Raw genomic sequence first — 25,577 nt, forward strand, 5'->3', positions numbered from 1 at the left:
TTTTACAGTATATATCTAATTTATTCTTTTAAAACATATTCTGAATTGTTTTTATACAAGTGACCAAGTGTAATTTTTTTCAAATGAAACTCCTCTACAGGCTAGAAGAGGGTAGGTGGTATTGCCCCATTGAACACCAACACAGATTTCACTCTTCATGCCGGGACTTCAACTATTTCAAAATAGTCATTTGATAGAATCACATAACCCCGCTCGGAGACGTCGTCTTTCTCCTTCTGGAAGTGCACGACCTCCTTCAGCTTCTCCAGCTGCCCCTCCTGTCTTCTGCACCGCTGCTGTGCGGTCTGGAGCTGCTTTCTGAGCTTCTCTACTTGCTGTTCGAGCTGGTGAATCCTCTTCCTCTGGTGCATGGTGTCCTCCACAGTGTAGCTGTGGTCATAGAACACGGAGAGGTTATCAGGGGTCTGAAGAGGAGGCATGAGTAACCCGGTAGCAGCATCGACCTGGGAAACGGGGGGTGTTGAAGGAGGTCGGGGAAGCTGTTCTTGGGGCTCCAGAAGATCTTCCTTCTAAAACAAAGATGCAGAGCACGTTTCAGTTTCATGACGAAACAGTTCACAAGAACTCATCTGTGGAATTTAAGAATACTCTCATTTCTGTCTCCTCGGTATAGAAACATTCTAAAATGAGAAAACAGTTCAAGTTTTAATTGTACTTTTCTTTCTGAAGTAGAAATGGGGTGCAAGAAACACAGAATGATTATTAAGATTTAATTAAATACTAAGCACTTAAAACTGAAAAATACTTTGAAACTGAACTATCACTGACACAGAAAAATCAAAACTTATCAACATGTAAGTAGGACTACAGAGTGATCTCAAAGTAAGTTATGAAGCTAGATTGAGTTTCTTAGCGTGAGGATATTTAACTTTAATAAACTGCACTTTGTATTTTTAAAAAGTATTTCACTGTGAACAGTGGTTATTTACAAGTGATGGGTTCCAGGCAACATTTATTCTCTTAACACTACTCTGGATTTTCCAAATTTTCCACAGTGAACACATTAATTTTATAAACAGAAAACCACCCAATATTTTAAAACACTTATTACCTTGTCATGTGGTTCAGTACAAAGAAATATTGTGGGGACAGCGTCCTCTTTCAGTAACTTGCTGTTGCACTCCCTCTTAAAGCAGTCCGGAGTAAAGTGTTCTGAGCAAATGCTGCTGTACTTGGTGGGCTTCAAGTTTTTCCTTCTGATGGCTGCCTCCCATTTTTTACAAAGACTGGGTCGAGTAAGAGGAAACCTAAGAAGACGACATAATTCAGTTTTCTAACCTTATTCAGAAAAAAAGGCACACCCAGACTTTCCTGCTTAGAAAAGAACTAGCTTACATCAGTGTTAACACACCAAGGAGGAATTTGATTAAAACACCAGCCCTGCGAATCTTTTTTTTTTTTTTTTGACAGTGTTTAGTTGTGTCCTTACTACCTTAGTTTGTTGAGAATGTACTTGTTTTGACATAGAAAACAGACTTGTGGTTGCCAAGGGTGGGAGAGGGGGAGGTATGGAGTGGGAGTTTGGGATTAGCAGATGCGAACTATTACATATAGAGAATGGATAAACAACAAGGTCCTACTGTATAGCACAGGGAACTATATTCAATATCCTGAGATAAACCATAATGGAAAAGAATACGAAAAAGAATGTATATATATGCATAACTGAATCACTTTGCTGTACAGCAGAAACTAACACAACATTGTAAATCAAGTAGACTTGAATCAAGTAAATTTTTTAAAAATGTACTTCTTTTAAAATCCTATAACTAAAGTGACCACCACTAATGTGGAATATAAGTCACCCCTCCCAGCATGGTATCTTTGTTCTTCTTAAAAAGCAATATTTCTTACAGGAATCTGATTGATCACATAGCAGTTATAAGAATGTCAGATACAATGACATACACAATCTAAACAGGACAGGCTGATTAAGAATTTACATAATATAAAAATATTCTTATTAAAAGGTAGCCATGTGGATAGATGCACGCAGGTGGCAGAGTTAAGTGATGGGAGGCTGGGGTCAAGGCCCATGTGCAGCGATATTGTAAATAACCTTCACTAACAGATACAGGGATTCCACACACATCTAAATACACAAGGGTAAATCGTATAGGTCCACTATCTGTTTATCTCAGTTTTTAATGCTTAACTTTTATACTGAAGACACTAAAAGTTTCACGTAAAAATACATGCTATAGAGTGAATTTGTATTAATTATTTTTTCACCAGTGATTTTCTGTGTATTGTAAAACAAAATTGCACATTTATAACTATGTACTGAGAAAAAGAAGCTTTTGGTTCTCTTAGAATCAGTCTGACAAATATGAATTAATCAAATTAGTCAAATCATAGTGAGAAAGAAATAAAGAAAAGTATTCATTTCGAATTACCTCTTAATCAACTGAAATATGTCCATTAGGCCCAGATAAAGGGAGCTAGGAAGGGCTTAAACTTATTGTGATTTTATTCTTCCAGGTCAAGGATTTAGTGAGCTGGGAGGATTGGAAAGAAGCCAAAAAAGGGTGTTTTGAATCTGTGTCCCACAGTTCCTCTTCCAAGTGAGGTACGCCTGAGCCTGACTCTGCTGTGGTCAGGAAGCTCTAACCCACCGTCGGGGCAGTCCCTTTTCTTTGCCCAGCATAGCTGTTCCCACTGCCATCAGGGAGAAAGCGAGGAAAGGACTCCTAGAAGGTTCCTGCTGGGAGCGCCTCCAGAAGTACAAACGTGGTACAGTCACTGGTACCACTCAGCACTCAGGGCCTCCAGACCCAAGGACTACAATGCAGGTTCTTTCGGAGGTCAAGATCTTTCCCATTTACTTCCCGAAACTGTTCTTTTAGATAAGGGCTGAGAGGCAGGTTAGCCCTTCTTTCGATTAAATCGACTATTTAACAGCCAGCAGAAACTCAGTAGTTCTGATGTGTGAATGTCATCCTTAACGAGTCTGCAGTGCCAATGAAGGGTCTTCCCTATGTTTGGATTCCCTCTGCCATATCATTAGAAATGGGGAGGTGGGAACTGAATGCCTTTGATCACATCTCCATCTCCAGACCTACTCCTTCACTTTGGAAGTCCCTAGGGAACTTAATCTTATATAATTTCATTTAAAAAAGGATATATCCTTGCTCTGCTAACATGAATTCCTTGCTAGCATAGTGTAATTATATGGGCCAAATGGAAGACAGATAAAGAAATAAACAGGATCGTAGAGGAAAAATGATATTGCTAAGTAAGAGGACGAGGTGTGTTGGGCGATGTGGTTAATGTCACGTGTGTGTGGGATGGGTCCCTGGATACTGGATGCGAACCAGGGCAGGCCCACTCGTAGCTAAATTTAATTGTCTCCCAGAAGAATGGTTTGCACGGTGGCACTTGCAATTGCTGGGGCGTGATTGTCCCACCAGGACTAAGACCCTGTGGTTGCCTGGGCTTAGGTGGCTACCGTAGTGAGCAAGCTACAACAAGCTAGTTCCTCAAACCTGACCTATTGGCCTTGCAAAACAGAAACTGTGTCAAGTGTAGAAGCAGCAATGGGGTTCTTCAGAGCAGCTCAAAACCACTGATGGAAAACGTCTTCATCTTGGCTGGTGCGAGAACATGCTCAGATACTGTGGCAGGACCTTGGGGGAATGTTTTCAACATTCAGGGTTCTTTGGATCTGCCCCCTTCCATCCTAAGTGGTTCGATGTGTGTCTGTGTGTGTTTGCATTTTCACACCTCCTTTCCTTGTTGGCATTGGCCTTGGTCTTGGGAGGCAGTAGAAAGTAATGTCACACACTCTGAGTTAAAACCCCAGTGCTGACGCTTACCACCCATGTGAACTTGGAAAATTACTTAACCTCTCTGAGCTCAGCTCCCTGAAATGAGAAACATAGATAATAACAGTGCACATCTCAGCGGAGGATCAGATGAGATAAGCTAAAGCCTTCAACACATTTCTTGGCAAGCGTGAAGCACTTGAGAAATGTAAGTTCCTAATGTTATGGGTAGTGATGTTAGTAACAGCAGAACAGCTGTGGAAAAAGTGAGCAAGAGAAAATGCCCCGGGCCCTGGTTTCAACTGACAGAGCACCGTGTGGGGTTTTTTCTTCCTCCTAATTAGTTCCCGCATCCTGTCCGTATCCTGCCTGTAACCTGGTCCTGCCGTTCACTGGTTAAGTGACTTAGAGAAGCGTGTTGCTCAGGATGGGTCCTGAGCTAACCCATCTCTCGGCGGACGCGTAGAAGTTTATTTTTCACTCAGGCAAGCTTGGCTGTAGGTCCGAGGAAGCTGTCCTCCCTGCCATGGCCAAGGTCACCAGGACCTTCCCATTTCACGCCTCCCAAGGAGGAGTCTCCCCAGTCGCCCGGGCGGAGGGGACGGGTGGCGCCAGAGCCACCCCGTCTTCTGTGCGTCCAGACAGCGCTGCTCCTGGCGGCCCCCAGGCCAGGTCTGGTCCGGTAGCCTCTCCTGCGCCTCACTTTCCTTATCTACGAAATGGAAAGACTGCCTCCCAGGGCTGTGAGGATTAATAGTAGGTACAGAGGATGCATAGTACCTTTGTCAGGGCCCTGGCAGGAAGCAGCTGGCACACTGACAAGAATTTATTGTTCCCAGAGACAGTGAGTGATGCCACTTGGTACAGCATGTGAGCAGGTGTTTGAAGTCCGACTCCTTCGAAGCAGGTCAAGCCCAACTCTAGAGCAGACAACAAGGGAGCCCCCGGGCATGTAACACGGCGGATCTGGGGGTGGAGGCACAGCACATTGCCAGCACAGCACATAATAAACCTTTGTCAAATCTAAAACGCTCAGCCTGCATCCCCATTCAACTGGGCTTGTAGAGTGTTGCCGGCTCCCTGCCACCCCCAAACATGGGTCTGGCTTATTCTCTGGTCTTTCTCTCCCCCTAGACTAAAGCATCGAGAAGAAAGGGTTGTGACTGCAGACCGCCGGTTGTAGCACAAATCCAGAGAAACATATAACACAGGACCACCCACGTGTGTCCTCGGATGCACTGTGGCCAGTGTTCCGCTCGGTATGGACGGAGCCGCTGTATCTCCACCTGGACACGCTTGGCTCCCTGAGGCTCCGCTAAGAAGGACTCGGGGTAACTAGGACCCCGAGGATCCCCGCCCCACGGCTCAAGGGCCCCCCCCCCCCCCCGGACTCTCGCAACGGCTCCCGGTGGGCCTCCCCGCTCTGTGCCGACTCCATCCAGACAGCCTTGCTCCCATTTTAAAAAACATTCGCTACATTTGGGATGTCACAAAAGCAGAAGGGCTGGTAAAACGTTTCGTGGGCTGGTAAATACTTTTCATCTATTTGCATGGTTGACTGATACTATTTACTAAATTTGTTTTTAATGTGATTAGCATCCTTTATGACTCACTCAGCAAAAGCTCTTTTTTCCTCTGAATCCATAACTAATAGCTAATTTCCAAATGTTAATCATTATTTCTGAATTATTTCCAACTTGAAACTGTGAATATAAGGCCATGACCTAATAATGTCTTGAATATCACTGAATAAAATAATTCTTCTATAACCAAAAAAAAAAAAAAAAAAAAAATCGCTGCTCCCTCTTTCACAGAGAACTGAGTCCAAACCTCAGCCTGTTACCCGAAGCTACTCTCTCTCTCCCCCCTCCTACCACACCCTCCATCCAAGGCCAACTCTAACCACACCCAAGTAGTCAGTTTCCTACTGTTCCCCTCCTCCCAGCTTGGGTCCTGATGGAAAGCCTCTCCCACAGCTAGGCCCTACGCTCCTCTGACTGCCAAGTCTGTGCCAACGTGCTCCATCCTCCCAGGAGGAAAAAGTCCCTTTTTATCTTCCATGGTCTTGTATGACTGTTGTCTGCCTGATGCTGGTGATTTATGTATATGTTTGTCTCCTTTACCAGATTACAAGCATCACCAAAATCATCTTCATTTCTGTATCCTTCTCATGATGCTTGGCATGGTGTTTCACATGCATAGGCACTCAATAAGTAAATCCATTCTGAGTCTTTTTCAAGAGCAATTCCCGTAAGAGCTGGGGAAGGAGAAGTCTCCATTGGCAGCCCTTAATTTATTTTATTTTATTTTTTAAATTGAAGTATAGTTGATTTACTATATATATATATATATATATATATATATATAAATATTCTTTATCAGAGTCTTTTCCATTATGGTTTATTACAGGTTATTGAATATAGTTCCCTGTGCTATACAGTAGGACCTTGCTTATTTTATATATAGTAGTTAGTATCTGCTAATACCAATCTCCTAATTTATCCCTCACCTCCTTTCTCCTTTGGTAACTAGAAGTTTGATTTCTATGTCTGTGGGTCTGTTTCTGTTTTATAAATAAGTTCATTTGTATCATATTTTAGATTCCACATATAAGTGGTATCACATGACATTTGTCTTTCTCTGACTGACTTCACTTAGTATGATGATCTCTAGGTCCCTCCAAGTTGCTGCAAATGACATTATTTCATTCTTTTTTATGGCTGAGTAATATTCTATTGTATACATGTACCACATCTTCCTTATCCATTCCTCTGTCGAAGGACACTTAGGTTGCTTCCATGTCTGGGCTATTGTGAATAGGGCAGTTCTTAATTCAGATACATCTCTTTTTGTTTAAAAAAAAAAAACCTCCCCAAACCCAAACCTCTACCAGTGGAGGGATATGGAGCGCAGGACACATACCTGGCGTTACCTGGCGTGCCCCGCCCCATGAGAACCATTCAAAGCACTGCTTTGGTTGCCCTGGAGTCAGGGTTCTGGGAGGGGCCCAAAGGCAACAGAGCCGGCATCTCGTGTGGCTTGTGACCTTCCGCTTCAAGATCACTTCGTCTCGCAAGGAGACAAAGGTCTAGCTGTCCTTAAGGTGCCGGTCGAGATGGACTCAGAGACTCTCGTTAGGACATTTGCACACACAGGGCTCCCTGCAGAAGAGCACGCACTGCCAAGACCCCTGCTTCCCTCCTGCAAGCCTTCTAGCCCACGGTCTATTTGCAGACAAGTCTTCACCTTTATCACTGAGCTGCCAGCGAGGGTAGGCTTTCCTCCCATACGGTCTGGAAAATGGGGGCAGCCTCCCTTCCTGGGATGGCTCAGAGCCTCAGCCCCACACTGCTCTGCTCTCTCCCTGGGAAGTTGCTGGTCACTTCCTGTCCCCTGATCTGGCCCTGCCGCTGGCCCAGGACGTGAGGAGGGCTCCCCTCCCCCAGTACCCCGGCCTCTGCAGCAGCTCAGAAGTCACATCCTGTATTTGTGTTGTGTATTCCAGCCCCGAGGTCCCAAGCCCTGGGCACACAGCTCCTCGTTCCTGTTCCCTCCCTTTGCTCACCGTGTCCTGGCAAGGTTGTGATCAGTCTCACGAAAAGGAAAGGAGGAAAAAGCCTCCACACTGGCTTGGTGGTCTTGGGATGAAATGGATGCAGAAGACAGCTTGTCAAACTGGAAACTTTTATTTTCCTTTTCCTCTTCTCTTTATCTTTCCTATCAGGTCTTCTGTCCACTTCCCACTGCCTTGTTTCAAACAGGAAAGACATTGATTAGCTGCTGGATTTTTTTTTTTTTATTAAAACAACTATTGTTTTAGATTTCTTGTTGTTCGCTGAATGTTATTGTTTTTACTGCCAAATGAGCTTCGGTGGTTGATGTAGAGGGTCTCTTGGGAACTTAACTTTTTCAAGTTGAAGTGGAAAAGCTTTTTTGTTTGAACTGGCTTTTACTGGGTGCTTCAAGATTTGCTCTTAGCTCTTTGATGGGGGACTGAATAGCACTATGTTTCCTTTGAGGTCCCAGTAAATAAAGGATCCCATGTCCTCCAGGGCACTTTATCGGGATTTTGCTGTGTGTGCTCTCTAACAGCCAGATGCAGATTCCAGGAAAATGACATATAAGTGAATATAAATAATCTAATATTTTTAGAATTTGCTTTGGCCATACTCCTGGTTTCATTCTACTTCTTGTAGCAGATGGCTTTAAAGAGCATTAGCTATGCATATATTAAATATAATATACATATACCAATATTAAATATTATATTGGTGTATAAATGTAATATATTACTGTTTATATGAATGTATAACAATTATGTATTAACACGTATTTTTGCATAGCATATATTGTACACAAACTATATGACTAATGCAATGTATTTATATGTTTATTATGTTCACAGTATTAATATATCATGTAATATTGATTATAAAACAATTATATCATAATAAGGAAATATATCATTATTATTATCTGATATAATACATTATATTTAATGTATTCTATATAACACAATACATAATGTATTATTATAAGACAAGTGTATTATATAATACTTATATAAAAGTATATATATTTTAATTATACACTACACATACAAGTATGTATAACTATTTATAATTTACGAAGGAATCTGTTCATAACAATTGATGTAAAAATATGCAATATTTTAAATCAAATGGGCCATAATCTCACTACCTACACATAACTTTTAAAATCTTGAACCCTGTCTAAATCATGCTTACATATCTCTCAACCTGTTTTTCTACACATGCACATATACACACATTTATACACAATATATATGTATACTACCACTTTTCAGTTCAATGTATATACATATATGATATATATAATTATATTCCTGTGTATGTAGACAAATATAAATCAAAGGTATGTGTATAGGTATGTATTTCACATATTTATATAAATACATCATATAAATAATGTATGTGTGTATAAATACATGATTATATACATACATACACAGAAATATACTTATTTAAACAAAAGAGACCTAAATAAACATAGTTCTCGAAGAATAAAACTAGTTATGTCTCACCGTTTCAAGAACAGTTTATAGTTTTCTACTGTATGTGCTTCTATAATTGTTATGAACAATTCCCATTTGTTGAATGTTGTTTTAATTTTTTGCCATTATTAATGAGGCTCTGAAGAATATGGTGGGCAAGATTACTTGAAAAACTCTCCTAAAAGAAAAGAGTTCGGTATGCTAGGTGAAATGGAAACAACTTATTTTTAAGTGCATGTCTGATTTTTGAAGTGTGCAGTAGAAATTTCCAGGACCCCTGAAAGAAGGGGGGTACATGTGTGAGAGTTATAGCTATATTAAGAGTGGACTGAAGATCTTGATAGCTTAGAACAGAAGCTGGCAATCCTGTTTTTATGGAGCGAAATAGCAAATATTTTCGGCTTTGTGGACCAAAAAGGCAAAATTGAGGATATTATTTAGGTACTTAAGTAACCATTTAAAATATTACCAGTTAAAATGTGAACATTATTCATAGCTCATAGGCCATACAAAACAGGCAGCTGTCTGGATTTGGAATACAGGCCATAGTTTAATGACACACCTGACCTGACACAGAGACTTGTTGTTAAAATGGCCATGACCACATGGGAGGCAGGAGATAAGACTCCATTCCTACTAGATGGGAAGTTAGAACTAAACCTATCTATCCCTAGGTTCACCTTTAATGAAAGGGTGTGCCAGTAAGAAAAATATCTGCTGGCAAAGGGAGACTAAGACCAAATTCTCTTGGCCTCTGCTCTGGGTAGGAAACAGGTAGGAAATCTTGAGAATTCTGAACCCCAGATCTGTGTCCACAGTGTTTGGGTTGCAAATTTATTTGCGGTCTTGCAAACAGAAGGGAAGAAATTACCTTAAAATGCTCCCAGATGGGTGGTATTCCAAACACAGAACTAAACACTCTCTGGAGAGGTAGGCCTTCAACCCAGGCCTATAGCGTTCCCACAGATAAAGTTTAGCTAAACATGAGCTCATGATCTAAATTTACACAATAATGAAGAAATCAGCTACAATGGGAGAGAATCAGCAAAAACAATCAATACCAGAATTAGATTCCCAAGGCCATCCACTGAATGTTGGAATTATCAGGTGCAAGGCAGAAAACAGACATAAAACTAGAACTGAAACAAGGAACAGGATGTTTTAAAAGAGTGGGTAGGCTCTTTAAAAAATTTCTAAAGTACATGTCATTGATAAAGCTAAAAACTCAAAGGTTGTGTAAAACAGCAGATTAATTATGGAGAAGAGTGAAATTATGCTGTTTTTAAAAATACGGCAAATCAGATTTTCTGCCTCATTATATAAGTAGATTTATCTTAAAAAAAATACACATATTTTAAAGACTTATTGGCTGTAAAATAACTAAAGGATATTTCAGAGGGCTTCTCTCCAAAGAAAAGTGAGAAGTAGCAAAACACAGAAAGTCGAGGGGAAAAAATGTCAATATATACATTGCTATAGGGTGCACTAAGGCTTAGGCCAGCAACAATGTGGAGGTGCTGACCCTAAGATACTTACAACTAAGCTGGCATGTTCAAAAAGTGCAACTATTTATAACTAAAAAGATTTATTAAAATTAATAACCAAGTGTTTTAATTGACATCAGAAGAGCAGAACAATAAACCCTGAGAACATAGAAAAAATAGATAATAAAGATATGAGCAGAACTTAATAAAACAGAAAAAAGTATAAAATTGAGGTGATTTAGTAAGTCAAAAGAATATTCTTTGAAAAGATTTTAAAAACACACTTCGATTAAGCAAAACAAAAACATAAGTAAATAATACACAGAAAGAATCAGGACGATGTTACAGCAGAGAGTACAAACAGAGAATATATGAAATACCAGTAAATTTGAACATTTATGTAAAGTGGACAATTTCCTAGCTCCTAAAGTTTACCAAAACTGACCCAAGAGGAAATTATATAGCTGGAGTTCTTTCACCAGTAAAGGAATTAAGTCAATAGTTTACAATCTTTCACCAAGAAACTACCAGACCCACCCAGAACGTTTGGGTGGGGAATTCCACCAAACTTCTATTAAACAGATAACATCAGTATTAATAAAGAAAAACTTCTAGAGAGTAGCAAAGGAAGAATGCTCCTTTATTCATCTTAGGAAGTCTATATAATCCTAATACTGAAAATAGATTAGGACTGTAAGGAAAAAGAAATTTACAGGTCAAATTTACTTGTAAATATAAAAGCAAACATTTTAAGCTATGATATTAGCTACCCAGGTTCACTAGAGTAAGAAAACGCATGAGCAAGTTAGGTCATCCAATGAATGAAAAGGTAGTTTAATGTCAAGAATATATATCAATAGATTGAAATCACATTTTATTTCTTTCATCTGTCTCTTTAAAAAATTGGTAAGTACTTCTATTGATCTCTCTTGTACTAGGCACTGTCCTAAGTCATTTACATATTTACTCCTTTAAACCTTCTATTATCCCTGGGGGAAGGTTCTATTTTGCTTCCATTTCTTAGCTAAGACTCTAACCCCCAGGAAAGTAAAGCAACATTTGCAAGTTTTTGTGGATGGTCAGTGATGGGACCAGTACAGGAACATCCAAAGTCTGTGCTTGGAAACACTGCCCCATGTTGACACTCACATTACAGATGAAAGGAAAGGAAGCATGCACTTACCATACAGATGAAATCTCACGTTACAGGTTAAAGGAAAGGAACCATGCACTTACATTATAGGTTAATACCCACATAACTGGTTAAAGGAAAAAGAAACATGTGCTTCTCTCAAAAGTTGTAAAGAGAGCATATCTATTTCTAAATATATTTCCCAATTTCTTTTGCTTCTTTTCTGACCTTTGTAGTGCATTTTGCCATGAGGAAAATTTTAATTCTTATATAATTAAATGTATCCATTTTTCTTTGTATCTTAGAAAGATGTTCCTCATGAATAATTTATTTCAAGTCTCCCAGGTTTCTGATACCTTTAGTTTCATGATGTTTTTACTTTTAACTAGTTGCTCTATCTAGAATTTATTAATGATAGCCATATTTTCCCACTTTTGTTGAATAAGTTTGGCTGCTGATCCAAAATGTCAATTTTATTTTAATCTCAAATCCCTTACGCTCTTGCATCTAATTTTAAGATGCTTCCTATTCCACTGGTTGTTTTGTCTATCTAAAACAAAATGCTACCTTAATTATAATGTAATTCTAATATAATAAGTGTAATTAGTAAACATAATACCATATATAATAAATGGCATAATATAAAATAACCAAATATAATTTACCATATAACAAGGTCAAAAGAGAACTATACAATCAGTTGAAATATCCCCCAAAGACATTTTATAAAATTCAATATTCATTTCTAATTTAAAAGAAATAGTAAAATAGGGATTGATGAATGCTTCCACAGTAAGAAGAAATTATATATCTAAAAGAGAAAGAGATAAATGATAACCTTTAGTAACACTGGCAATAAATACAGGACAAGATGAAGATGCCTGATATAATGTTAAAGAAAAACTATCATGTAACATTGTCTTTGCAGCACTGATGAGTTCAGTGAAAAGAGAGTCTCAGAGAAAAGAGTATCTCGTTCTTCTTAATGTCTGTACACTTGTCCATTGCATGAACAGAACAGCTTATTTAACCAATATGTTACTGATCTGCATCTGGATTTCTAGGTTTTCATGGAATTTTATTAGGCACAATTGTGACAAACTCTAGGACTTCCTCTTATGTTTATATCTTTTGAAGGAAACAATATCTCCACAGATGATTTATCTGGGCTGGCTGCTAGCCGACTATGGCTACTTCTCAGTTCTTCCCTTGACATTCCTAGTCAATATGAAGACGGAAGGCAAGAAGGTCTTCTGTTTAGAGACTGTAAAGGTAGGTCTTGGTGATAAAGTCTTGGTGGTAAAGGCTAAAAATATCAACCCAGAACAAGTGTTTTTCCAGCTGTAACTATGTGTGATTCCCTTGGCTTGATTCTGTAGAGGATGTAAGACAAGACTGTAGGATCTGCCCTCAAAGTGCTTCCAGTAAGATGAGCTAAGTCAAGTATGGTGGCATATCTAATTCAAGACAAAATATAATGGCTCCTTTTCTCTCATAGCAAGACTTCGTGGAGTGAATGTACAAGTCACTGTAGGCTCTTAATTAAAGGAACACAATAAATCTTGTATTGGAAGGTGATTATTCTGGTCTCTTTGTAGATATGAATTGGAAATTGTCTAGAAGAAGGAAAATTAGCTTAACCAAAGTTAAACTCATAAATAATTGAGCATTAATTAAACATCTGTGGCCTATGTTTCTCTTTGATCATAATTTGTCCCAATTTATACACCTCTTTGATACCCGATTAATCATTGTCAAAGATGCAACTGACAATGATTATTACTGTGTTTTAGGTTTTGCCTGGGCCCTGAAGAAACCATCCTAAATTACGAGCTATGATTGTCACTTGATTTTCTCACAAAGAACAATCAGAACTCCTGGTCTTAAGTGGCTTGGAATGTGAAACTAATGAGTCTCTTAGATATTATTAGAGGACCCTACAGAGCCCATTGGTGAAAGTTTGGAAAACATTGGGCTTCTTAAAATTAATTCTTGTAGTGTGGTACGAAAGATGACTGAACCAAAAGGATAACGGTGTTTCTGGTTCTGTTGTTAGCGTTCTCCATGGAAACATCACGGAAGCTTCTGGACTCAATTTCCTTCCCCATGTGTGAATGTCACTGAAAATATCCAACTCCATTCTATCCCCATAGAACTTCAGAAACTAAGCAAAATGAAGACTCAAAATTCATTTCAAATAATGAAATGAAAATATAATGTAGAATGGAACTGGGAAAATACCTGGTTTAAATTCTGGAAAGTACTAACTTATACAATTCTGGATAAGTTGCTTAATCTTGTTTAGTCTGATTTCATGCGGATCTCACAGGATGTTATGATGATTAATTTAATACCTTTGTATAACATACAGTGTTATGTAATTTCTTCTTGTTCTTCTTGAGTCAATTCATATCTTTAAGCAACTCACTTTAAAAAATAGTTACTTACTTGCTTAAATTACTCTTACCTTCTATTATCAGCTGAATTGTGTCCTGCTCAGGTTAATATGTGGAAGTCTTAACCCCCAATACTTCGTAATATGACTGTATTTGGAGATAAGGCCCTTAAATAGGTAACTGAGGTCAAATGAGGTCAAATGGGTAGGCTCTAGTCCAACATGACTGGGGTCCTTATAAAAAGAAAATATTAGGACACAGACATGCACAGAGAGAACAAAGTGATTATTAGTAACCACGGTCATGTCCTGAATGCATGGAACACGTCACCATTTGCCAACCACCGTGTCAAGTCAGCAGAAACTACAGAAACTGAGAGCTCTCCGCAGAAATTCACACACCCGTGCACCAGGTAACAGACCACAGGCAGACGTTCACTCAGCCTTTCACGTGTCCCTCACGGAGGGCACGCTCTCTCCTGGCCGGGGCGAGCACAGACACTTATCGGGAGGTTTACTACTTTTAAAATGCGTTGAGTCTGGAGCCTGTGCTCCGCAACAAGAGAGGCCGGGACGGTGAGAGGCCCGCGCACCGCGATGAAGAGTGGCCCCCCACTTGCCACAACCAGAGAAAGCCCTCGCACAGAGACGAAGACACAACACAGCCAAAAATTAATTAATTAAAAATTAAATTATATAAAATGAATTAAATATAAATATATAAATATAAATATAAATAAATGTATATATTAATATATAACATTAAATTAAATTTAAAAATTAATTAATTAATTAATAATAAAAATTCAACCACTGCAATTAAATATTAAAAAAAAAATGCGTTGATGCAACCATGTCTCACTTTTGCTTGAATCAGTCAGCAAACGCTTTTTGGAAACCCCAAATTCTCCCCACCTCCTACCTTCCCGGCTGCCCTGCTCCTCAGGCCGGGTCCCCATGGGAGGCGGGGCTGCGTGCGGACGCACGGCGAGTGCACTGACGTCCTCGAGCCCCGCCCCCATGGGGCCGCCTGCCGGTTGGAACGGCAGCCCCCCCGGCGCGGAGGGCGATGAGGCCGGCGCCGAGGTGAGCGCGGCACGGAGGGGCCTGCCTAACTGGGGCCCGTGGCCCTGCGTCTTTCGGCTGCGACGCGGGTCCTGAGCACGCTGCGGGGCCGCAGCCGCCGGGCGGTGGGCGCCCGAGGGGCCGGGAGGCGAGCCGGGGCCCCCAGGCGGGTGTGGGCATCGTGTCCACAGCCAGCGTCCCCGAGGCCGCGCTCGGGCCATGATGACTCGGTGAAGCTGCGCTGCGACAGCGCGGCCGACTTCTTACCGCGCTGTGAGGACCTGTGCGCGCTGCAAGACTCGGTGCCTCCGCCCGCCTTGCGTGCTTTCCTGCGGGAGGGCCTGCTGGACTTAACGCCGACGGCCTCCGCGGGGTGGAATGGACGCCGCTCCTGAGCACCCTCTGCCCCTGATCTGTATCCAGAGCTTCTTCCAGCCACGGCTTGGCGAGACAGGTTTGTAGTTCCCGCTTCCAGGGGCTCTCGTGTGGGCGCTGCGAAGCGGGGTTTTAGATGGTGCAAGGTGGAGGGTGGGCATTAGAACCGGTGCCCAGTGGCCGGGTGTGCGTGCACTAGACGGGGCGTGCGGCCTAGGACTCCTGCCAGCTCGGTGACCCCGGCCGAGTGCCTTCAGGCTTCTAGGTCTCAGTGTTCTCATCTGGAGCATGGGCTTAACAGGACCCACTCTCTGGCGGTTAGAAGGACTCACTCTGTTAATGCCTGTAGACTCTACAGTGTAGAACACTTAGCACAGTTTGGAGCATCTTTAATTGTTCCACAGATGTTACCTGGTCTGTTGAATGCCTTTGCCTGGTACAGACCAAAGCGATTAGGAAATTGATATATCCCAGCTTCATTTCCTTTCCATTAAAACAGGGCTAAGGAAAAAAAAAGATCTTTTTTTCAATAGTCGTGTCATGTAGTGGAAAGAGCACCGGTGTGAAGGCAGCTTAGGGTTTGAATTCCAGGGCTTATGCTCTCTGTGGCCTGCGCAGGTTACTTTTGAACTGCAATCCCCACACTTGTAAAATAACATTAAAAACCACTCTTTCTGTGGGTTCTTACAATTAATTAAGCACGTTCGTTATGTGTGTAAAGTATCCTGGCACTTGAATGAGTTGTCAGAACCAATGGCTGCTGGAGACAATGCTTCTGCCCTAGGTACTCTCCCCTTCTACTGGACGGCAAGTAAACACAAGCACAGTAGTCAGTGCTCTGGAAGAAGTGAGTTCTGGTGCTGCAGAGCACAGAATCTTTTTTTTTTTTATTTAATTTTTTTTATATTGGAGTATGGCTGATTTACAATATTGTCTTAGTTTTAGGTGTACAGCAAAGTTATTCAGTTATACATATATCCATTCTTTTTCAGATTCTTTTCCTGTGCAGGTTATTACAGGATATGGAGTAGAGTTCCCTGTGCTATGCAGTAGGTCCTTGTTGATTACCTGTTTTATATATAGCTGTGTGTATATGTTAATCCCAAACTCCTAATTTATCCCTCCCCCCCACCTTTCCCCTTTGCAGAGCACAGAATCTTAAAAGGGAAAGTTCAGGGTAGGCTTCTTGGAGGAGGTGCCATCCTTTCTAAGGATAGTAGAACCGCCTGGGGTGGCAGGAGGGAGCAGTGTGTCAAAGTTTGAGAAATATAAGAAAATATGGCAAAACTAATGTACAGGACTGGACCTCAGGGTTTGGGAAAGAAATGAGAGTTGATACTGGAAACCTAGTGGGGCCCAACAGAAAGGGGCCTTGTTTGTCCTGTCAGAAGTTTGGATGTTTATCCTGAAGGCTGTGGGAAACCCTAAAGAACAGTGAGATGGACTTCTGGTTTAGAGGCTCACTCGGACCTCCATGTGGAAGGCAGTTGATTGGGTGCAGGGTGAATTGTAATCTAAAGGTCCCACTTAAGTTATAAAAGGTTGGACTGGATTTTGGAGATCCGAGAGAGAATGGGTGGGGCCTGGTGACCAGTTAGAAAAGGAAGGGCAGCAAGTGTGGGTGACAGTTTACAACTGCATCTTTTTGTGAGATACAGAGCACAGTAGGAAGGGATTGGGGGTGGGGAGAGGATCTTACTTCAATTTCAGTGCTTTTGAGGGGCCTGGTAGATGGGTCTGGGCCCAAGGCTCAGATCTGGGCTTTTTGGGAGGACAGGTGTTTGAAGGCATGGGAGAGACTTAGGTTACCCACAGGACGATACAAAGAATCATAGGTCTGAGAGTTTTTTAAGTGAGTATATTTGAGGATGTTTATAAGCCGAGAGAAAGTAGCCAGCAGAGGAAGAGTGTGAAGATTTAGGAGAGGAAATGATTGTTCATTTGTTTTCAAAAAGCTGAATACTTATCGTGTGCCTGGCCCTTTTCTAGGATCTGGGGTTCACACCATGTGTTATCTCTTCTGCAAGGACAGTTCAACTCATCCCCTGGTGAAGAGAAGTCAGATTATTCTTTGCATCCCATTCAGGTGTAAGAACTGTTGTGTACCTCTGAAGGGACTTTACTTAACCAGAGTAATAAGTTAGAAATCAAAAGAAATTATAGCTGGAAGGGACCTGAAAGGCCACGGTACTTAATTTTGCATAATATTTGACATTGAATGTGAGAAAAGTTTATTGCAGAGCCCATTCTCTTCAGATTTCCTTCACTGAACTTTCTTTATGTTTTTCATCCAGTGGGTCTAGCTTGTAGATTTTGGCCTCCTCCTAAATTTGCTTCTTCATCCATATTATATTACATTTTGCCCGGACTATGGCAGAAGCTCCTGGGTGGTTTCGCGGCCCCTGGGCTCATCAGTTCCTCTAAGTTCATCTGCCTACTCGGGTTGAGTGATCTTCTAACATAAAAAGATACACTTAAAATAATGCTGCTAATGGCTTGCCCACACAGAGTTAGTGCATACTAGCCGCCCAGCGTGTGCTCTGCACAGAGGCGTGTAGTCTGAACTGTGCTCGGCCAAGCCTCGTGGGGCTCTTTGACCCTGAGGAAGGGGATCTTTTTGTGATCACTCCCTTTATCTAATCGGTCCTTGAGCAGCGGGGCGCCTTTTTCTAATCAGCGGAAGCACCCTTACTCAGCCAGTGGTAGCCCCAGGCCGCATCACCTGTGGGATACAAGCCATGCTCTCTCCCAGGCTTGCTTAGGCCAGCATCTCTATTTTCATTTCTGTCTCTTCTCACACTTGGCCCCCTGGCCTTTAGTCATCCCCACCTGCAGTATTTAAAGTGCCCAGCAGGTGTCGGGCTTGAGTGTCTTTGCACAGGTGCTCCCTGTGCAGTTAATGCACCTCCTACTCCAACTCTGCATACTCTCATCTTTTCTAGATTCTACTTCAGGGTTATCATGAAGCCGTCACTTAGATATAACTTTTTGCCTCCAAAGGAACCTCTATGCACAAAGGTTATGGTTCTTTATCTCATGTGATTGAAATTTTGAGTTTATACATCTCCCTCCTTAATGAAGGCTTTAAGGGCAGGAGTAGTTGATAATCCTTAGCACAGAGCAGATGCTTTTTATTTTATTTAGATGCTTTTTAGTGATGATAAAATATATGGTTTAAATCACTCATTTTACAATAATTTTGGTTTAGGTTGTGACAGAAATAAAGTTTACAAAAGTCGTGTTCCTGTGATAAGAAATAAAGATGTGACCTTGCAGTTGTGTAAAGCTCTTAAATGCTGTGTAAGTGTGTCGGGTGCGCTAAGGAACCTGGAGCTAAATGGGCTAGTTCTTAGAGCGACTTAACTATGTTAACAAAGGTAAGCCTTCATTGTGTCCTGGCAACATTTGATAGTTGCTTTTGGAGCAAACTAAAGCAATAAAATTTTAAACTTGTTCTCCCCATTAAAGGGATGGAATAAATCGGCCACTTGGGTGCACCTGTGTCTTGCAAATTGTCCACTTGGAGATGGAGGTTTAGAAAGTGAGTTTCAGTCTTGTTTAAGTCTCTTCTCATCAGACTGGTCTCGTGATTTCCTACACACCATGTTACTTCCTGTCTACCTTTTCTTGGTGTTGTTCATGCCTGGGTTGTCTCCTGTGCCTGCTCAAACCTTGGTCCATTCTCATTTGTACTGTGGAAGTTTGTCATGCTGGATACTGTCAGAACTAATTTTACTTAAGTTTGTGTTAAGCCACAAACCACACATTTTGTATATTTTCTGTTTTTTTGTGTTTGTCTATATTTTAATGTTTCTCTTCAAGAAATATTATGGGAAGGGAAATAGCAAGATGTAAAGACCAAAAAGTCATCATTATCTTTAAATTGTTAGAACATGTATCTGGAATCATAATTATAATGCACTGTGGTATGTGTTAAAATAGGAAATACATGTCACGTCCCGTAAGAGCAGCAAACTCAGTGGTGTTAGTGGGGGTGTGTCATGGAAGTAATCACAAAGCAGGTGACTGTTAGTTGGGGTCCTGAAACATTAGTGTGTGTTCCCTGTGTCCAGTAGTGGTCTGGAGGGGTAAGGAAGCCTGCCTTTCAATTTGAGGGAGCAGAGGGTTTGAGGTCCTCTCTCTTCTATTGCTCTAGTATACTGCATAGCACCTAATAAAATACTGGGTTATAGTTGATATTTAAATCGCTGATTGATCATCAAGATTGGGAAGTATCATTGGAAATGAAAATAGGAAGAGTCTTAAGATTTTTAGGTTTTTCTTTTTTTCCCTATGTCTCAAAAGGTATGTAGTATTTTACTGAGTGGTTGGGAATAAAGTTTGCAGTATTCAGTGTATTCAGTTTTAGTATCTAAATAGAATTAAACTGCTGCTGTAAACTGGAATAACACTTTGTTACTGACAAGTTTTCCAATGCATCTGTTCGTCAATTACCTGTTTGGGAAGATTGTAGTTAATGATTTTAAGAATGTGGCTATAAACCTCCAATTGACTCAAGAAAAGCAAATAAGTCAAGATTGACAAATGTATAGTCTCTTCATCTTATTGTGTGTGTGGTTTTTTTTCTTTCTTTTAGTTATTTGTCAGGGTGTAAAGAACTCTACCACTCTTAAGACAGTAAACTTCACGGGGTGTAATCTGACATGGCAGGGAGCAGATCACATGGCCAAGATCTTAAAGGTGATTTTTTTATGTTTGAACTTTCATGAAAACATATGTGATTGAAGCACATTAATATATTGATACAGATGGCAGTTAATTTTTGTCTTTTGATACGTGTGAGTGCAGCTTTCGTTTTGTTGAAAGAATATGACCAGTTTTCAGTTTGGGATTCTGCCATTTAGTAAAGATAGTCCACTTAATTTTAGAAATAAGAGATTTAATATATAATAATATTTTTATGTATTTTTAGTTACTGAAAACATTATTGTGATACTGTGAAAAAACTATGCCATTATAGTCTTCAAGACTTAAATGAATCAAGTGTTTACTAGCTGCTGTAGTTTATAAGCTAATAAAAATCACTACATCAGCAATTTGTAAATACAGTTTTTAAAATAATGCCTTAACAACTTTACAGTGGTTACAATTACTGTATTTAGGCCTAAAGTTATTTAATAATTTGACGTGAAGCCTTCTGAATAGTTTGATGGTGCAGATCAAGGGTAGGTAAACTATGGCTGGTGAGCCAGATCCAGCCCGTCGCCTGGTAAAGAAAGTTTTTTTGGAAAATAGTCGCACCCATTGTTTACATGATAGCTATGACTACTTTCACCCTACGCCAGTGGGGTTGAGTAGTTGCAACAGAAACTGTATAGCCCACAAAGCTGGAAATGTTTAAATTTAGATTTTAAAAATTGAAAAATTCTTTGAGCCTATACAGGGCAAGTCCATTGACCCCTGGGGTTGAAAACAGTCAAGAACTTGGGTGCCTAAGCCAAATGGCCTAGGTTCAAATTCCCTTTCTGCCATTTCATAGCAAGTGACCATGGACAAATCACTTAACCTCTGTGCCTCATTATGAGGTTTAAATGAACTAATTTGTACAAATAGTGCCTGGCACATACTAAGCACTGTGTAAGTGATTGCTGTTATTTCTGCTTGGAGCTTTTATAAGGTATTGTTAATGGAAAAATGACACTAATGATTTTCGTTTTAGAGTGTCAAAGGCACTTTGAGTCTTTTATTTTTTCAAGAATGTAATAAGACTTTTTTCATTTAAAGTCAGTGTTCCCTATTACCAAACTTTATTTTATGAATATAAAGAATTGAATGTCTTTAAGACAATACATGTGGTTAAATGTCAAACCATTATTTTCCCAAGGCACATCCAACTGGCTGTGCAGAGTCCAGGCCTCTAAAGTTTGTGTGCATAGCCTAGGTAGCATGTGAGATCCATTTTGTAAATAGAGTTTTTAAATTAATGCCTGGGACTTCCCTGGCGGTCCAGCAGTTAAGACTCTGTGCTCCCAGTGCAGGGGGCCTGGGTTCGATCCCTGGTGAGGGAACTAGATCCCACGTGCCTGTCGTAACTAAGAGCCCACATGCCACAACTAAAATATCCGGCATGCTGCAACTAAAGACCCGGCACAGCCAAACAAAGAAACAAACAAATAAATAAATATTTTTTAAAAATAAATAAAATAATGCCTTAGGAGTTAGGAAAAGAACATATTAGAACCTATTTAGCTTTGTATCATTTAAACACTATCTGTGTCGTTTATAATGTACATACGTTATATGTATAGAACTTCGTGTATATAATTTGTTAAAAAACAAGATGCATATTAAAAAGTTTTCTTAATGGGTTGCCCAGTCAGGTGTTTGGAGACCATTGGAGGACAGAATGATGACATTTAGAGCCTCAACAATGATAGAATTTAGAAGCAATTCCCTGACTTAGAAGATAAGGAAAAGAATTCATAGACTGTAATTGAGTTGTCCAACTTTACATAACTGTTCAAAAGCAGGTCATCCAGTGGCTGGAATCTAATCACTGACCAAGTAGAATCTGGGTCACTGGACTCGTAAAGCAGCAGTGACTGTTTAATTTCTCAGGTTGATTCTCCTGGCATATATGCTTGATATGTGTGTGTGTAAATCTCTGACATAATAAACCATACTCAGTAGGCACACCCTGTTTCCTTCTTCAAGCATCTTAATTTCATCCCATTAAATCTTTGAAGTATCAGACTACCAGAAGGCATGAAGAAACCTGGGCTGAGAGTCTTCGTTCCAGGAGACCTGAGCTTGACTGTATGGCTGGTTTGAGGCGCATCACTCTGAACTGCAACACGCTCATTGGTGACCTGGGTGCAAGTGCTTTGGCAGAATCTCTTAGTGAGGATTTATGGCTTAGAGGTAAATTCTAAAATTGAAAATATTGAATTTTTAATATGATATATGCTTAGCTTTTGGCATGATACTGTTGTGGTAGGATTTTTTTAAAATCCTCATTTTACTGATAACTTTTATTTTGCTTTTAATCTGTCTCTAAGAGTTGCATACATTCTTTATAGAAAATACAGAGTAACAAGAGAACAATTACCTATAATCTTAATACCCAGACATAATCACTGTTCATTTTGGTGCATACACTTTCAGTCTTTTATTTTTCTATAAATATATTTGTACGCTTAGGGATTACAAAAATAGAATTGTAGTATACTTGCTGTTTCATATTCCTGCTTTTTTCACTTAATGATGTATGATGTAGTATTCCATCATATTGATGTCCCATAGTTTAATCAATTCTTTGCAATTAGATTTACACAGTTTGCTTTTCCCTGTGAGAAACAATGTGAATACGTTGTATATACGTCTCTGTGTCCACTGGGATTACTTCTGTAGAATAAGGTCCTAGAAGTGGAATGACTAAGTGTGACATATTTTTAAGACTTTTTTTTTTTTATACTGCAGGTTCTTATTAGTCATCAGTTTTATACACATCAGTGTATACATGTCAATCCCAATCACCCAATTCAGCACACCACCATCCCCACGCCACCGTGGTTTTCCCCCCTTGGTGTCCATACGTTTGTTCTCTACATCTGTGTCTCAACTTCTGCCCTGCAAACCGGTTCATCTGTACCATTTTTCTAGGTTCCACATACATGCGTGAATATACAATATTTGTTTTTCTCTTTCTGACTTACTTCACTCTGTATGACAGTCTCTAGATCCATCCACATCTCAACAAATGACTCAATTTCGTTCCTTTTTATGGCTGAGTAATATTCCATTGTATATATGTACCACAACTTCTTTATCCATTCGTCTGTCGATGGGCATTTAGGTTGCTTCCCTGCCCTGGCTCTTGTAAATAGCGCTGCAGTGAACATTGGGGTGCATGTGTCTTTTTGAATTATGGTTTTCTCTGGGTATATGCCCAGTAGTGGGATTGCTGGATCATATGGTAATTTTATTTTTAGTTTTTTAAGGAACCTCCATACTGTTCTCCATAGTGGCTGTATCAATTTACATTCCCACCAACAGTGCAAGAGGGTTCCCTTTTCTCCACACCCTCTCCAGCATTTGTTGTTTGTAGATTTTCTGATGATGCCCATTCTAACTGGTGTGAGGTGATACCTCATTGTAGTTTTGATTTGCATTTCTCTAATAATTAGTGATGTTGAGCATCTTTTCATGTGCTTCTTGGCCATCTGTAGGTCTTCTTTGGAGAAATGTCTGTTTAGGTCTTCTGCCCATTTTTGGATTGGGGTGTTTGTTTCTTTAATATTGAGCTGCATGAGCTGTTTATATATTTTGGAGATTAATCCTTTGTCCGTTGATTCGTTTGCGAATATTTTCTCCCATTCGGAGGGTTGTCTTTTCGTCTTGTTTATGGTTTCCTTTGCTGTTCAAAAGCTTTGAAGTTTCATTAGGTCCCATTTGTGTATTTTTGTCTTTATTTACATTACTCTAGGAGGTGGATCAAAAAAGGTCTTGCTGTGATTTATGTCAAAGAGTGTTCTTCCTATGTTTTCCTCTAAGAGTTTTATAGTGTCCGGTCTTACATTTAGGTCTCAAATCCATTTTGAGTTTATTTTTGTGTCTGGTGTTAGGGAGTGTTCTAATTTCATTCTTTTACATGTAGCTGTCCAGTTTTCCCAGCATCACTTATTGAAGAGACTGTCTTTTCTCCATTGTCTATCTTTGCCTCCTTTGTCATAGATTAGTTGACCATAGGTGCGTGGGTTTATCTCTGGGCTTTCTATCTTGTTCCATTGATCGATGTTTCTGTTTTTGTGCCAGTACCATATTGTCTTGATTACTGTAGCTTTGTAGTATAGTCTGAAGTCAGGGAGTCTGATTCCTCCAGCTTCGTTTTTTTCTGTCAAGACTGCTTTGGCTCTTCGGGGTCTTTTGTGTCTCCATACACATTTTAAGATGATTTGTTCTAGTTCTGTAAAAAATGCCATTGGTAATTTGATAGGGATTGCATTGAATCTGTAGATTGCTTTGGGTAGTATAGTCATTTTCACAATATTGATTCTTCCAATCCAAGAACATGGTATATCTCTCCATCTGTTGGTATCATCTTTAATTCCTTTCATCAGTGTCTTATAGTTTTCTGCATACAGGTCTTTTGTCTCCCTAGGCAGGTTTATTCCTAGGTATTTTATTCTTTTTGTTGCAGTGGTAAATGGGAGTATTTCCATAATTTCTCTTTCAGATTTTTCATCATTAGTGTACAGGAATACAGGAATGCAAGAGATTTCTGTGCATTAATTTTGTATCCTGCAACTTTACCAAATTCATTGATTAGCTCTAGTAGTTTTCTGGTGGCATTTTTAGGATTCTCTATGTATAGTATCACGTCATCTGCAAACAGTGACAGTTTTACTTCTTCTTTTCCAACTTGTATTCCTTTTATTTCTTTTTCTTTTCTGATTGCCGTGGCTAGGACTTCCAAAACTATGTTGAATAATAGTGGTGAGAGTGGACATCCTTGTCTCGTTCCTGATCTTAGAGGAAACGCTTTCAGTTTTTCACCATTGAGAATGATGTTTGCTGTGGGTTTGTTGTATATGGCCTTTATTATGTTGAGGTAGGTTCCCTCTATGCCCACTTTCTGGAGAGTTTTTATCATAAATGGGTGTTGAATTTCGTCAAAAGCTTTTTCTGCCTCTATTGAGATGATCATATGGTTTTTATTCTTCAATTTGTTAATATGGTTTATCCCATTGATTGATTTGCGTATATTGAAGAATCCTTGCATCCCTGGGATAAATCCCACTTGATCGTGGTGTATGATCCTTTTAATGTGTTGTTGGATTCTGTTTGCTAGTATTTTGTTGAGGATTTTTGCATCTATATTCATCAGTGATATTGGTCTGTAATTTTCTCTCTTTGTAGTATCTTTGTCTGGTTTTGGGATCAGGGTGATGGTGGCCTCATAGAATGAGTTTGGGAGTGTTCCTTCCTCTGCCATTTTTTGGAAGAGTTTAAGAAGGATGGGTATTAGCTCTTCTCTAAATGTTTGATAGAATTCACCTGTGAAGCCATCTGGTCCTGGACTTTTGTTTGTTGGAAGATTTTTGATCACAGTTTCAATTTCATTACTTGTGATTGGTCTCTTCGTATTTTCTGTTTCTTCCTGGTTCAGTCTTGGAAGGTTATACCTTTCTAAGAATTTGTCCATTTCCTCCAGGTTGTCCATTTTATTGGCATAGAGTTGCTTGTAGTAGTCTCTTAGGATGCTTTGTATTTCTGTGGTGTCTGTTGTAACTTCTCCTTTTTCATGTTTAATTTTATTGATTTGAGTCCTCTCCCTCTTTTTCTT

The 25,577-nt window shown here is 40.0% G+C and overlaps 1 protein-coding gene and 1 pseudogene across 1 annotated transcript; one reads left to right on the forward strand and one right to left on the reverse strand.

Annotated features, from left to right (window-relative positions):
• Window positions 1–15,117, reverse strand: LOC132356565 (THAP domain-containing protein 1-like). The gene is made up of 4 exons (XM_059909427.1): window positions 14,754–15,117; window positions 7,351–7,486; window positions 1,073–1,268; window positions 1–530 (listed from the first exon to the last, which is right to left on the reverse strand). The coding sequence occupies exons 1-4, from the start codon at window positions 15,115–15,117 to the stop codon at window positions 156–158; spliced, it is 1,071 nt and encodes a 356-aa protein (XP_059765410.1). The 3' UTR covers window positions 1–155.
• The window catches only part of LOC132356629 (centrosomal protein of 78 kDa-like), a 27,196-nt pseudogene continuing 16,477 nt past the window's right edge, over window positions 14,859–25,577 (forward strand).

The sequence above is a fragment of the Balaenoptera ricei genome, chromosome 21 (assembly GCF_028023285.1).
Source record: "Balaenoptera ricei isolate mBalRic1 chromosome 21, mBalRic1.hap2, whole genome shotgun sequence".
Taxonomy (NCBI): Eukaryota; Metazoa; Chordata; class Mammalia; order Artiodactyla; family Balaenopteridae; genus Balaenoptera; species Balaenoptera ricei.

What these genes read in the sequence shown, in the direction of transcription:
- LOC132356565 (XM_059909427.1), bottom strand. Translation starts at nt 15,117, where the DNA reads ATGGCCCGAGCGCGGCCTCGGGGACGCTGGCTGTGGACACGATGCCCA. An exon ending in GGAGCAGGGCAGCCGGGAAG is followed by an intron (nt 7,487 to 14,753) that starts GTAGGAGGTGGG and finishes GATAAAGAGAAG; the next exon opens with AGGAAAAGGAAAATAAAAGT. An exon ending in GTACTGAACCACATGACAAG is followed by an intron (nt 531 to 1,072) that starts GTAATAAGTGTT and finishes TCTTTGTTTTAG; the next exon opens with AAGGAAGATCTTCTGGAGCC.